Genomic DNA, 13,946 nt, shown 5'->3' with positions numbered 1-13,946 from the left:
GGTGATTTCTTAGGAAGAGTTATGTTTTTTTTTAAGATTTATTTATTTTTATTACAAAGTCAGATATACAGAGAGGAGGAGAGACAGAGAGGAAGATCTTCCATCCAATGATTCCTCCCCAAGTGAGCCGCAACAGCCGGCCGGTGCTGCGCCAATCCGAAGCCGGGAACCAGGAACCTCTTTCGGATCTCCCATGTGGGTGCAGGGTACCAAAGCATTGGGCTGTCCTCGACTGCTTTCCCAGGCCACAAGCAGGGAGCTGGATGGGAAGTGGAGCTGCCGGGACTAGAACCGGCACCCATATGGGATTCCGGTGCATTCTAGGTGAGGACTTTAGCCGCTAGGCCACGCTGTCAGGCCCAAAAGCTATGGTTTTTAATAAATGCTGGAACTCAGATGACAATGGGGAGTTTTTTAGGCATAGTAGGTAGGAAACATACATTGGCATAAGCACAAAGCAGTAGCTTTTTTTAATGACTAATAATTAGGATGGAGAAAATCAGCACATGAGGACATTTTTATTAGCAGGAACATTTGTTAATGTGTTATTAAGTTGAGGCTGTTTTGGACAGTTGGGAGGGAAAATAATCATGGATGGCAACCCAGATTATGTGGGTGTGTTAGTGTGTGTTGGACAGGTCATTCAGATTTTTCTGAGCCTTAAAATTGCAGTCATAGTAGCATCTTGGAAAGTTGCTGCGAGTTTAATTAGCTGCTGTGCTGTGTGCCTGGACTGCTGTGCGCATGTCCTACAAGTTTGCTCTTCTCCTCTGTCCGCCTGAGTTTGACTAGCCCTCTGCAGCTCAAGAGAACCCTCTTGGCCTGGAAAGACAAGAGAAGAACAAGCTCTGCCAGGATCACGTGAGTCTTTTTGCCAGGAGTATATCCATGTCTCTTAGGCTAGAAAATTGGTTTTCTCTTACATGTTATCCACACTGTTAATAGTCCAGAGTCTTATCAGACTTTCTGAAGAATTTAGTGCTCTTATCTGAAATATATACACTTTAGATTTGTTTGAAAGGCAGAGCTAAATAGAAAGAAAGAGACAAATCTTACACTGGTTCACTCCCCAGACAGACACAACTGGGTCAGGCTTAGGTGAGGAACCAGGAGCTCCATTGGGTCTCCCACATGGGGCTCTGCTTGGGTTGCTGAGATCCAAGCACATGGGCCACCTTGCTTTGCTTCCCAGACACGTCAGAAGGGAGTTGGATCGGAAGCAGAGCAGCTGGAACTTGAACTGGTGCTCCAAATATGAGACATCTTTTTTTTTTTTTTTTTTTAAATTTGCTTATTTTGACTGGAAGGGCAGATTTACAAAGAGGAAATAGATCTTTCATGTGCTGGTTCACTCCCCAAATGGCTGCTGTTGGCTGAGTTGATCTGAAGTCAGGAGCCAGAAACTTCTTCAGGGTCTTCCACACAGGTTCAGGGTCCCAAGGTTTGAGCCATCCTCTACTGCTTTCTCAGGCCACAAGCAGGGAGCTGAAAGGGAAGTGGAGTAGCCAGGATATGAGCCAAAGCCCATATGGGGATCCCAGCGCTTGCAGGAGGGTAATTAGCCAATTGAGCCATCACACAGGGCCCATGAGATGCCATTGTTGGGAGCAGTGGCTTAATGTGCTGCATCAGTGTTCCCCATCTGAAGTAATTCAGTACAAACAAGTATTAAGTTCCTTTTAGAAGGAAATCTCAAGAAACCAAGGGGCAAGAAAATGTACAGCTAGAATGAAGCATGTGCCAGAAATTTCCTTTCATGTTTTTGGCTGGAGTTAGAGTGTTAAGCCTCTGAGAAGTAAGGACTAATTATTGTTCTTACTTTACTTGGATTTTAAAAGGACTTTGCTATTGCTGATGTAGTGAGTAAAGCCACCACCTGCCATGTCAGCATCCTGTGTTGGCACTGGCTTAAGACTCGGCTACTTCATTTCCAAACCAGCTCCCTGTTAATGTGCCTGGGAAAGCAGCAGAACATGACTCAAGTGCTTGGTCTTGTGCCACCCATGTGGGAGACCTGGAAGAAGCTCCTGGCTCTCGGCTAGCTCAGGCTGTTGTGGTTATCTGGACAGTGAACCAGCAAATGAAAGATCTCTGTTTCTGTCTCTATTTCATGAATTCTGATATCCAAATAAGTACATTTTAAAAATGGCTTTCTGCATTCTTTTTTAAAAGATTTATTTATTTACTTTTTTTTAATTGGAAAGTCATATATGCAGAGAGAAGGGACAGAGAGGAAAATCTTTCATCTGATGATTCACTCCTCAAGTGACCGCAATGGCAGAGATGAGCTGATTGGAAGCCAGGAGCTTCCTCTGGGTCTCCCACGTGGGTGCAGGGTCCCAGGCCACAAGCAGGGAGTTGGATGGGAAGCAGAGCTGCTGGGACTAGAACCAGTGCCCATATGGGATCCCAGCATGTTCAAGGCAAGAACTTTAGCCACTAGGTTACAGCACTGTCCCCCTTTTTTGTTTACAGATCTGTTTATTTGGAAGGGAGAAAGAGGAGAGAATGTCTTCATGTGCTAGATAGTTTCATCTAGCTTCAGTAACTGGGACTGTGCCAGGGCTAAAGGAGAACCTCAGAATTCCATCTGTGTCTCCCATAAGGGTGGCAGGGACCTAAGAAAGCACTTGGGCCATCTCATGCTGCCTTCTCAGGCTCATCAGCAGAGAGTTGGTTCAGAAATAGAACAGCAGTGGGCTGGATAGTGGTGCTGGTTGGGTTGAACTGGGCTTCAGTGCCTACTGACATGTATGAGAGCTGAACAGGATGTGGGACAGACTGGACCAGTCTGTTGTACATACTGGCAAGCACAGGAACTATGGCAGGGGGCGAATCTATCGGGGATTATTGTGGGTCTCTCTGACTAGGCTGCAGCTCTCACTGGTTTGCAAGAGGGTCGAGTGTGTGAGTGTGAGGTGGGCAGTATTTGGCTGGGCTCCAACACTCATTGGCTTCCATAAAAGACAGGGCTGGAGACAGAACTGACCCAGCAATTGTAACTGCCAGTGTGTGAGACAGACTGTGCCAGAACTAGTATTAGCAAGCACATGCAGTATCAGATATGGGAACACCTCAGATGAAGTTTTTGTGGGGATTTCCCCAGCTAAATCGCTGAACTCAGAACTCCAACCATGGAGAGAATTGCAAGTTTCATGGTCTGATCATGGAGTGCATGTGTCAGAGCTGGGGGCGCCGTCCTCTGTTATGGTATCAAGTGTCCTCTGTAGGCTCCAGTGTACTGCCATATCCTCCATATGCACCTGGATACGCTGCCCACCACTCCGTCTAAGCCCCCAGCTCTGACACATGCTTGGAGTTCTGAGTTCAGCGATTTAGCTTAGACGGAGTGGTGGGACCTGTTAGAGTGCCACCTGGATAAGCAGAGAACAAGCAGTGGATAGTGTGTTAGCAGCAGCGGGCCAGCCAGAAATCAATTAGAACTTGAATTCAGTTTTTGTGGGAGGGTCTGCATGGGCAGATAAGAGAGCACATTGCAGCTTAAAACAGGAAATTGCTGAAAGTGAAATCATGTGATAAAAAGGAAAGATTTTTAAAAGGAAATTGAATAGACATATCCAAGGATAAGCAGACTGGATGAGGAAGGACTGTTGGGCCTTTTGAAGTTATCCAGTATGTTGGATGGTCTTTGTTTCACCAGACAGACACAAGTTAGTTTTCCATAATTAGAACCCTACCCTACAGGTTAATGACATGAATTTATCCTTTAAATTACTGTTTGGTTTCAAAGATAATATTTGTGTTGTTGCTGCAAATTTACATAATGTTTATTTTACCTTTTGAAAAGCATTTTATAAACAAACCTTTCCCCCCTGTTTTATTTCATGTGAATGGTGATATCTCTTTTGGGAACTCAGCGCACAGCCCAAGGTAAGAGGCTTGCTTCTTCACATGGTGCTGTAAAGACCTCATGTGCACTTTTTTTTGGGGGGTGGAGTGGGGGAAACAGGATGGTTTTCTTGTAAAAGAAGAAAATACTTTCTGTCAGGTTGGTAAAAGTCACACAAACCATCAGCCTACTGCCAAATCCAAAGCTGTTTGTTGGCTTAGGAGGGCCTGGAGGTTTATGGAAAAGCTGTCATTGCACTTTGCCCAATTCTGGTCAGTCTCCTAGCAACTAAACACAGATTGCTTTTGTGCCACAGACTGGCGCAGGACTGGTAGTCCCGAACTGCGGTCAGCATTGCCCGGCCGACTCATCCTCCTCACTTCCAGGACAGCTGGGAACACACGCCCAGGCTGCTGGACACCCCTTAGATTCTCATGGGAATGTGTCCTGATCTCAGATTTGAGACCAGATATTAAAGAAACTCAGCTGGGGAGGGGGCTCACTCCCTCTGTCTTTGGTCCCCTAGGAGTACTGGAGCACCAAAGTAGGCACGGGCACTCTGTCTGTGAATTCTCTGAGTTGAGTTGATGTTTCCAGGATATTCAGAGCTCTGCCACATTCCTGAGGTTTTGTTCTTCTTTTAGGGTCTATGGTTGAATTCTGACTTCATTCTGTAGGATTTTTTTTATTTTTAATTCATTAATTACATTGTATTATGTGACACAGTTTCATAGGTACTTGGGTTCTCCCCACCCCTCCCCAAACCCTCCCACCATGGTGGATTCCTCCACCTTGTTGCATAGCCACAGTTCAAGTTCAGTTGAGATTCCCCCATTGCAAGCATATACCAAACATAGAGTCCAGCATCTTATTGTCCAGTCAAGTTCCACGGCTTCTTAGGTATACCCTCTCTGGTCTGAAGACAGAGCCAGCAGAGTATCATCCCGATCAATTAAAAGCTCCAACATACCATCAGCAAAAATTTACATCATTATGGAATTAATTGACATAGTAATGAGTAACCAGTATATTAAAAGTAAATGCGAGCTCTTAACCACCTTCTGTGACCACCTCATTGACATTTCAATTTTAGTTTATACGCAACATGTAACATACATACATAACATGTTATACATAACATCATATCATCTTAAATTAAGGCAAACATGTGGTATTTAACCTTTTGGGATTGGCTCATTTCCCTTAGCATTATGGTTTCCAGTTTGGCCCATTTGGCCCATTCTGTATGATTTTTGCTAAAACATATTTAGACATGGCTGTTTGAGACTCTGAATGATGCTGAAAAAAAAAATAGTTGAGTGTGACCTTAACTTCTGTGTGTATGTCAAACTGCACCTTGCCATCAAAAAGGTGTGGTTTTTTTGTTTTGTTTTTTCCTGTTTTCTTATTTTGTGTTGAGCAGAAGTTGGAGATGGCAGTAAAGATGTGAGGAAACTACTGCATGACTATTTAAAAATCACTTGTGGGTCTGGTGCAGTAGCTTAGCAGCCAAGGTCCTTGCCTTGCATGTGCCAGGATCCTATACAGGTGCCAGTTCTAATCCCTGTGGCCCCGCTTCCCATCTAGCTCCCTGTTTGTGGCCTGGAAAAGTAGTCAAGGACAGCCCAGGGCCTTGGGACCCTGCCCGTGTGGGAGGCCTGGAAGAGGCTCCTGGCTCCTGGCTTTCTGATCAATTCAGCTCTGGCCATTGGGGCCACTTGGATGCCCTAGTACTAGCCCCACAATAATGTTTTGTAACCCTTTTTCCCCCATTTAGCATTGTGAATAGTTTTCCAAGTAAAATATTACTCATAGATTGTTGTTAATGTAATACTGTAAAAATTTTAACTTCCCTGTGTTATTGCAAGTGTCATTATTTCACTGTCTTGAATAATTTTGTTAATGTTTTGAGACTGTTGTGACGTAAATAGTCTTAAGATTTTTTTTTCTAATACATTCTCTTACATTTACTCTTCAACAGGTGTTTGCTTATGATCATTGTTTCTGGTCTATGGATGAATCCGTCAGAGAAAAGTATGCAGGTAATGAGCACATCCTGTTAACTCTTTTTTTTTTTTTTTTAAAGATTTATTTTATTTTCATTACAAAGTCAGATATACTGAGAGGAGGAGAGACAGAGAGGAAGTGGAGCTGCCAGGATTAGAACCAGCGGCCATATGGGATCAAGGCGAGGACCTTAGCCACTAGGCCACGCTGCCGAGCCCTTGTTAACTCTTGATAGTGTCGAGAAAGTGCTGGGAAATTCTTTCCCATATCCTATTGTAGTAGTATTGTGTGTAACTTTGAAAACATGTATGAATAGCTTCCTCCAGTGTTTGCTGTTGGTTTTGCATTGAACAGTGTGCTGTTCTTGGCATGAGATGGTAAAATGGTATGAATAGCGTGCACAATGACAGTTCTTTCTCACACACATTCTCTCTCCCACACAAACACATATACACACATGTGTTGAGCACACAGCAAGGATGTGGATTCACTGAGATACCTGTGATGGATCTGGACAGGCAGAGAAGGAAGGGAGGAAGAAGAGTGCCAGCCAGGAGAAGACAAAGCCCAGGCTGGAACCTGAGCTGTGCTCCTCACCACCCCTGTGGCTTTCAGTAAATCAGTGCACCTGTCAGAACTTTTCTCTCTGTCGTGGAGAGGAACATACCGTATTCTCTTCGAATGTTCCATTTGCTCCACATGGTTATTTTAATGATTCTCCTAAATGATAACTGTCTGCCTCCTCCTCACCACAAGTTTAGGACTACAGTGACAACATTTTATTTCCTTTACTCCTAACTGCATAAATTATCTGTTTGTAAGCAGTTTCATTTATTTGTCTATTTGATTATTTTTTTTAATTCATTTGAAACACAGAGTGACAAAGAGGGAGAGTCACTCCCAGAATGTCCACAGCACCTGGGGATGGACTAGTCAAAGCCAAGAACCAGGAACTCTATGCAGGTCTCCCACCTAGGTGACAGGGGCCAAAGTAATTGGGCCATCATTTGCTACCCTCTACAGTACAAAATCTGGGATGCTGGATTGAAATCAGAGTAATTAGAATTCAAATTGGTACTTTGCAATAAGATATGAGTGTCCTAAGTGGTGGCTTAACCTGCTATGCTGTAAGACCTACTCTAAGAATCTATCTATTAAAACATGAGAAAAACAGATAAGAGAGATCTCCCACCCGTTGGTTCACTACCCAAATGTTGGCAACTGGACCTTGGCTGGACTGAAGCCAGGAACCTGGGGACTCAGTTCAGGTCTCACATGTGGGTGACGGGTTTAAACACATTAGCTATCACCTCTTGTTTTGCAGCGGGCTCGACTCAGGAACTGAGACTGATGCTGGTGCCCCAAGCGAATCTCAATAGCTGAGTCAAACTCCTACCCCTAAGCAATTGCTTGTAAATATTAAATGTTAAATTTGTTCACTTTATATAAATAAGCTAAAAAAAAATGAAACACCATATCGTATTTGCTTTTGTTCTGTGGCTATTGTGAACGTTTATTCTGGCCCAGAGTTACCCAAATATCAAAAGTATGATCAGTTAATTAGGAGACATATTGAATGCCATCACCAAAACATGGTGCATTCCCTCTTTCCGTATCATGTTTGAAACTTGGTGTCACAAGTAATTGTTGATGGCTGATGTCTCTTATTTTGCCCATGGCCAAATAACTTACTGTTATTGGTGGTTGTGATTAAAAGCTGAAGGAGTGGGCCAGTGTTGTGGCATGGAGGTTAAACCACTGCCTACAATGCCTACGTCTCATGTGGGCACCAGTTTGAATCCCAGTTGCTCCACTTCTGATCCTTCTCCATACTAATGTGCTTGGAAAAGCTTCAGAAGATGACCCAAGAACTTGAGCTGTTGCTATCCACAGTGGGATCACAGATGAACCTCTTGGCTTCATCCCTGGCCATTGTGGCCACTGGGGGAGTGAACCAGCTGATGAAAGATCGCTGTCTCCTGTGACTCTTTCAAATAAAATTAAATCTTAAAAAAAAAAAAAAGCTAAGGTAAGATTTCAGGATGGTACTATGGTATTCCCTGTCCTAAGCAGTATATAATATACACTGTGTAATTAGAAATTATCATTGAGGAAAAGGAAAGAAGGAGTTCATGTATATGATTATTGGAAAACTCTAGTTTGAATATAAGCATTGCCTGAGTGGAATATGAAAAGGTATATGTAGGTCCCAAGTATATATATCCAAATATTTTTTTAAAGATTTATTTATTTTTATTACAAAGTCAGATATACAGAGAGGAGGAGAGACAGAGAGGAAGATCTTCCATCCGATGATTCCTCCCCAAGTGACCGCAATGGCTGGAGCTGAGCAGATCTGAAGCCGGGAACCAGGAACTTCCTCCAGGTCTCCCACGCGGGTGCAGGGTCCCAAAGTCTTGGGCCGTCCTCAACTGCTTTCCCAGGCCACAAGCAGGGAGCTGGATGGAAGTGGAACAGCCGGGATTAGAACTGGCGCCCATATGGGATCCTGGCGCGTTCAAGATGAGGACTTTAGCTGCTAGGCCACGCTGCCGGGTCCACATATTTTTATCTGCTCATTGGCTCCCTGTGCTCATTGCTAAGGCATTCAAGTATATGTTATAGGAAATTTTTTTACTGAGTCTCCTTCATGTTCTAATTAGAAGTAACTTGAAGTGTGTAAGTCTTTGGAAAACTTATCAAGTTTCAAAATCTTGATTACAGATAAATAAGCTAATGGTACATTTTTGAGATTTTAAAAAAATTGTTCATGAGTAGTTTTGGCTTACAACATTATCTCTTCTTCAGGTCAAGATGACGTTTTCAAGTGCCTTGGGGAAAATATCCTTCAGAATGCTTTTGATGGCTACAATGCATGCATCTTTGCCTATGGGCAGACTGGTAATGTTAAATTATGTGAATTTCCATGAAAACATGGCTTTTCGTGAAAGAGAAAATAGTGAGGTTTGCTGAGTAACATGTTGATGTTTAGTCTGTTATTTGCTTCTACAGGAAATCACTATAGTTGATAAAATTAGTCGTCTTTTAATCGGAATAATAAAATTATGACTAGAATTCTATTGAATCCCTGATCTTCTCAGAAGACACTGGCAGAGTTGAGCCTTTTGAAATACATTACAGAGCTATGACTGTTGAACACTATTATTTAGCATGCTTGGGTATCCTGGCTTAAATCCTTGACTGGGAAATACAGACCTAAAAGAACATTTGCTAATTTGTCTTCAGTTACAGTTGATAAGGAGCTTTTCAGTTTCTGTGTCCCTGTGGTCATGGAAAGAACATCTATTAAATGTGAACTAGTTGCTTTTCTGATTGTATCTTATGTTTTGTAGCTTGTCTAACTGGTAACTAGTATTCACCAAAAAAAAAAAAAAAAGTGATGATATTTTTAAGAAGGGTTGGATGCAGTGGTTAGAAGAGTAGAAACTGTGGAGGCAGACTATGCCCTGGTCCTGCTCTTCCTACTCCGCAGTGGGGAACCTGTGCGAATGACCCAGCACCTTCTTACCCCATTGCTCTTCTCTGTAAAATATCTATACAGTTAGTAGACTTTCTTGTTAGGATTGTCATGTAAACTACTTTGTCTAGATTCAGAAAAGACCTGATACGTGGTAAAGTACCATGTGAGTTTTAGGTGTTAAAATGAGGAAGTGTTAGGGAACCAAAGTGGCAACTGATGTGGGTAACAACCTGTTCATGCAATCAGTGCTACTAAAAAAGGAGGGAGTTGCTGCTGTGTGTCAGTAGTTATTGTTTGGGGATACTAGGGCTATGATAACTTAATTCTTTTCTGTTTTCCTTTGATTTAAACTTTTTCTTTAATAAGCATTTTCTTTAATATACATTTCTGTTACAATGGAGGAAATGATTTTATCTTAGAAAGATTATTCTTTGGTTTCCATGATGTTGCCAAAGGGCAGTAAGTTAATTTTGCTCTGGGACCACAATGAGAACCTGTAATATATTGTGCTATGCTAAATGAATGGGAACAAATACAATAGTAGTAATCATATGTCTTTTCCCCATTTACATTAGAAAACTAAACCTCATTATTATTCATTTTTGGTGTTTTTCTTAAGGCAAATGGGTGTTTCAGAAAGATGACTGTTTTTCCTTTCTAGAGACATTTTCTGATGACTTTCATATATGTGGAAAGGAAGCCTCTGTGTTATATTTGAGTATATATTTTGTGTTTTCAGCGTTTTACTATTAATTTGTTACGAGCAGTAGAGCAAAAGTTATGTATTTAAACATCTCAAAGAGACAATAATAACTCTGACTCCCATTGTTTAGGGTCTGGAAAATCGTACACCATGATGGGCACAGCTGACCAACCTGGATTAATCCCACGACTTTGCAGTAGCCTCTTCGAACGAACTCAGAAAGAGGAAAACGAAGAGCAGAGCTTTAAAGTAGAAGTATCCTACATGGAAATTTATAATGAAAAAGTTAGAGACCTTCTGGATCCCAAAGGGTAAAAGAACTTGACTCTTTAGTGTTAAAGTGTTATGGATTAAAACAGACTTAATAAATTGGCTTAAGGGAAGTTTTCATATTGAACTGTTTTAGCGTTACTAATCTTTGTGATTTATTTGAGTTATGTTAAATGGCTTTCCTGCAGTTAACCAGATCTGGTCTTTGGAACAGAGGGTTGAGAGGAGGAAGGAATTTAGGGGTAGGGAGGAGTGGTTGAAGAGGCATGAATAAAAGTACTTCAGAAAGTTTGTGAGATATCAGGCTGGCATTGGCACATTGCCAATTAAGAAGCTTAATTGTCAGGGTTCAATCCTCGCTCGGCTTCCAGTGCCAGCTTCCTGCTGATGCGTACCCTGGAAAGCAGCCAAGAGTTGCTCAAGTACTTGAGTTCCTGTCCCACATGGGAGGTGTGGATGGAATTGTGGGTTCCTGGCTCAGCTCCAGCTATTTTGGGCATATGAGGAATGAAATGTAAGATATCTCTTTGTCTGTCTCTCTGATTTTCAAATAAGTGAATAAAAGATGATGGACAAATGGAATGATAAGATAAATTTGGAACAAAAAAGTTCCGAAATTCATGGATAGTTTTTTACAATAACCATTTTATCAAACTTTATGTAGACCTTCTAGCATGCATGGATTTTAAAAATGTGCTTTTGCACAAAAATAAACTTGCCTGTTAATTCCATTTTTTGCATGAACTTTTTGAAGTGTCCTCAGTTTTGTGGCAGTTTGCCTTTCTCAGATTCATTTAAAGTTACACACACAAAGTATCTGGTGAAAGTCGACATTTAGTATAACTTGTTAGGTTTAAACCATTTGTTTTTAAATGAAGAAATTTCAGGTGGAATTCAGCTGTTTACAGACTGGAGTAAAGGAAAGGCATCATCAGAGATGGCAAGCCTGGTCTTTAGGATGGTTAAGGACTTCCAGGGAATAAAAGGTGCCCATGATTTCATCCAAGGTCTTTAACAGAGAAGTGTCTCAGAAGTAGTTGAAAGCTTCTGAGGTAGTCTTGGGACTCGTGTTGACCTGGCTGGAGTTAATGAGAAAAGTGCAAGGCAGGCAAGGACGTCCTTTAGGTGTAGAGTTCTCCAAGTTCAGAATTTGAGGAAGTACAGATTTAGAGAGAGAGGCAGATAATGACCACTGTCTGGGGCTTGCTGTTGTGAAAATAGCATCTAGGAGCTGGAGGAGCCAGATAAGCAGAGGCTTAAGCAAGTGCCTTGGACAGCAGGAGACATTGAATTCTGTTTGGATAAGGAAGATGATCCAGGGAAGATGATCTTGGAGTCAGTGAGCGTGGTGCTGCTCCATCAGGAGAAAGCAGCAGTGCCACTGGTGTTCATGGGCCATGATTATTATTTTTGGACATAGATAATCATCTTCAGGCCTTCACAGGGCGACTGAATCGGCACTTAGTGTTTCTGCCTAAAGTTTATATAACTTAAATTGGTTGAGTATTAGCATATGCTGCGGGCACCAAACAAGTCATAGAGAAAGGACTTACAGTGTGGACAGAATGAGAGTTTTGTAAATAGGTAATTGCAAGGCAGTGTTAGTGTGCTTGCAACTTGTAAGGAGGCTAATGGAGAGCAGAGGAAGAATGAACACTTTGCTCTGAGAAGGGAAGAGTCCACAGATGGGGCTGGATGAATTTTGCGCGGAGTAAACGTTTGTCTGCTGAGATGTGAGGTGAGAACTACTCAGGCATGGGGAAAAGCTTATACCGAAGCGTAGAGATGTGAAGAAATCACCTATTTGGTGAATGACCAGTCAGTTCAGTGTGTTTGGAGAGAGAGTGCATAGAGGTCGATGGAATAAGAGGTCAGAGGTGGGTAGGTGATAGGCAGGAATTTACATCTTGCTTACTCTCCAGCCTCTGCATTTTCTTGCTCTGCCTTGAATGCCTTCTCTTGCACTTTGACCTCCAAAGGTCTTTGAGCTGCAGCCCAGACTTACTCATTCCAGAAATTTTTAACTGACTGCATACCTGTTTATTCTTGAGTTTTGCGTTCCACAGTGTGTGTGGGATTGCTTGAACTTTACTATCTACAGCCATTCATAACCTTTAGTAATTCATTATGTTTGTCTTGTGTATAGATTAGTAATTCACAGTGTGAGCTTTGGATTCATGTAACTGTGTATCTACGTCTTGTCATCTGTCTTGCAAATTCCTTACCCTGCCCAGGCCTAACTTGTGTAGAGGTGAATTCTGTTAGGACACAGTATCTCGGAGGGCTACTGAGGAGACAGCCTGGGATTATGCTACTGAGATATTAGAACATTGACTGATGTACAGGAAATACTCAGTAAGTGGTAGCCGTTGCTGTTTCCTTCTTCCTGAAAGTGAGGAAGTTGGAGAAAAATGGATTGAAACCTCAAGTGTAGTCTTGTTTTAGCTGTAGGTTGAGAGGATATTTTTCCATTCATGTACTAAATCTATTAGAACTAAATTTCACAGGGCATCTGTCTTGTGAGTTATATTATAGTTACATTGTTTTATTTGGGAGATAATGTATGCATTGTCTTTCAGAAAAAAAAAGGGAGAAAATGAAAGACAAGAAGTAATAATGTTTTGCGGTTGAGAGGTGAGAGATAAGGCAAATGTTTGATATATATGTGTATATATGTGTGTATATGTGTATATATATACACATATATATGTATACACATTTCGTTTTAAAATATATGTTTTTTTTTTTATTTGAAAGTGAAGATTACAGAAAGAGGGTGAGACAGAGCTTGCATTTGGTGGTTTAGTCTCCAATGGCTACAATGGCTGGGACTAGGCTGAAGCCAGGAACTTCTTCCAGGTCGCTCACATGGATAGCAGAGCTGTCTTCTGCTGCTTTCCCCAGGCCATTCTCAGGTGGCTGGATTTGAAGAGGAACAGACAGGTACAACATGGTGTCCACATGGGATGCTGGCATTGCAGGTGGTGGTTTCACTTGCTGTAACACTACACCGGCCACTTGTTCAGTGCATATATTTCATCTATAGTTATGGAATTCTGGTTTTCATGCTTGATCCTGCATTCTGTAAGTTACAGATCATTAGAAAAGATTGTGATAGTGTGCTGGAGGACAATAAACATCTTAGATTGGAGAGTCATTTCCTCACACCCTACCTTTGTTCCTTCCATGAAAGACCGTTCTATAGCTGTTCATATGATCTCATCTGTCATATACCAACTTGCTTTCCTTATAGTGGGTGAAGGCAGTTGGGTGTGGTTACAGTTTCTGTACTTGCTGTTCAGGCTTCATATTCTTGACCATTTCTTCCTCACCTCCCCCCCTTTTTTTGTTACAAGACCTTCTCTCCAAATCATGTAAGCTAGCATATTTGGAATCTCTTCTCATTTTGTTAACCACCTTGTTTGTTCATTTACTGACTAACTCTTACTTGCCCAGCTAGGAGTTGCAGATACCCCAGTTACTAAGACATTGTTCAAGCCCTTATGGAGTCCAAGTGTGTTTAAGAATGGGCATATGCAAATTAATTCTGGGAAAGAGATGAGTTGAGACAAGTGCATAAGAACAGATTAGGCAGGAGCGTGCATGTCAAGCTGAGGAGTGGGGTCTTATTTTCA

The 13,946-nt window shown here is 41.9% G+C and overlaps 1 protein-coding gene across 3 annotated transcripts in view; it reads left to right on the top strand.

Annotated features, from left to right (window-relative positions):
* KIF13B (kinesin family member 13B) overlaps positions 1–13,946 on the top strand; it is a 181,148-nt gene that overhangs the window by 63,012 nt on the left and 104,190 nt on the right. The window contains exons 3-6 of one of the 3 annotated variants that reach the window (XM_058670086.1): positions 3,879–3,891; positions 5,832–5,892; positions 8,666–8,758; positions 10,172–10,352. In XM_058670086.1, coding sequence (XP_058526069.1) covers positions 3,879–3,891; positions 5,832–5,892; positions 8,666–8,758; positions 10,172–10,352 — 348 coding nt within the window. Of the gene's footprint in view, positions 1–3,878; positions 3,892–5,831; positions 5,893–8,665; positions 8,822–10,171; positions 10,353–13,946 lie in introns of those variants that run through there. The other 2 variants (XM_058670084.1, XM_058670085.1) reach the window with 2 other exon arrangements.

The sequence above is a fragment of the Ochotona princeps genome, chromosome 11, assembly GCF_030435755.1.
Source record: "Ochotona princeps isolate mOchPri1 chromosome 11, mOchPri1.hap1, whole genome shotgun sequence".
NCBI lineage: Eukaryota > Metazoa > Chordata > Mammalia > Lagomorpha > Ochotonidae > Ochotona > Ochotona princeps.
This window is presented reverse-complemented; position numbering and strand designations above follow the sequence as displayed.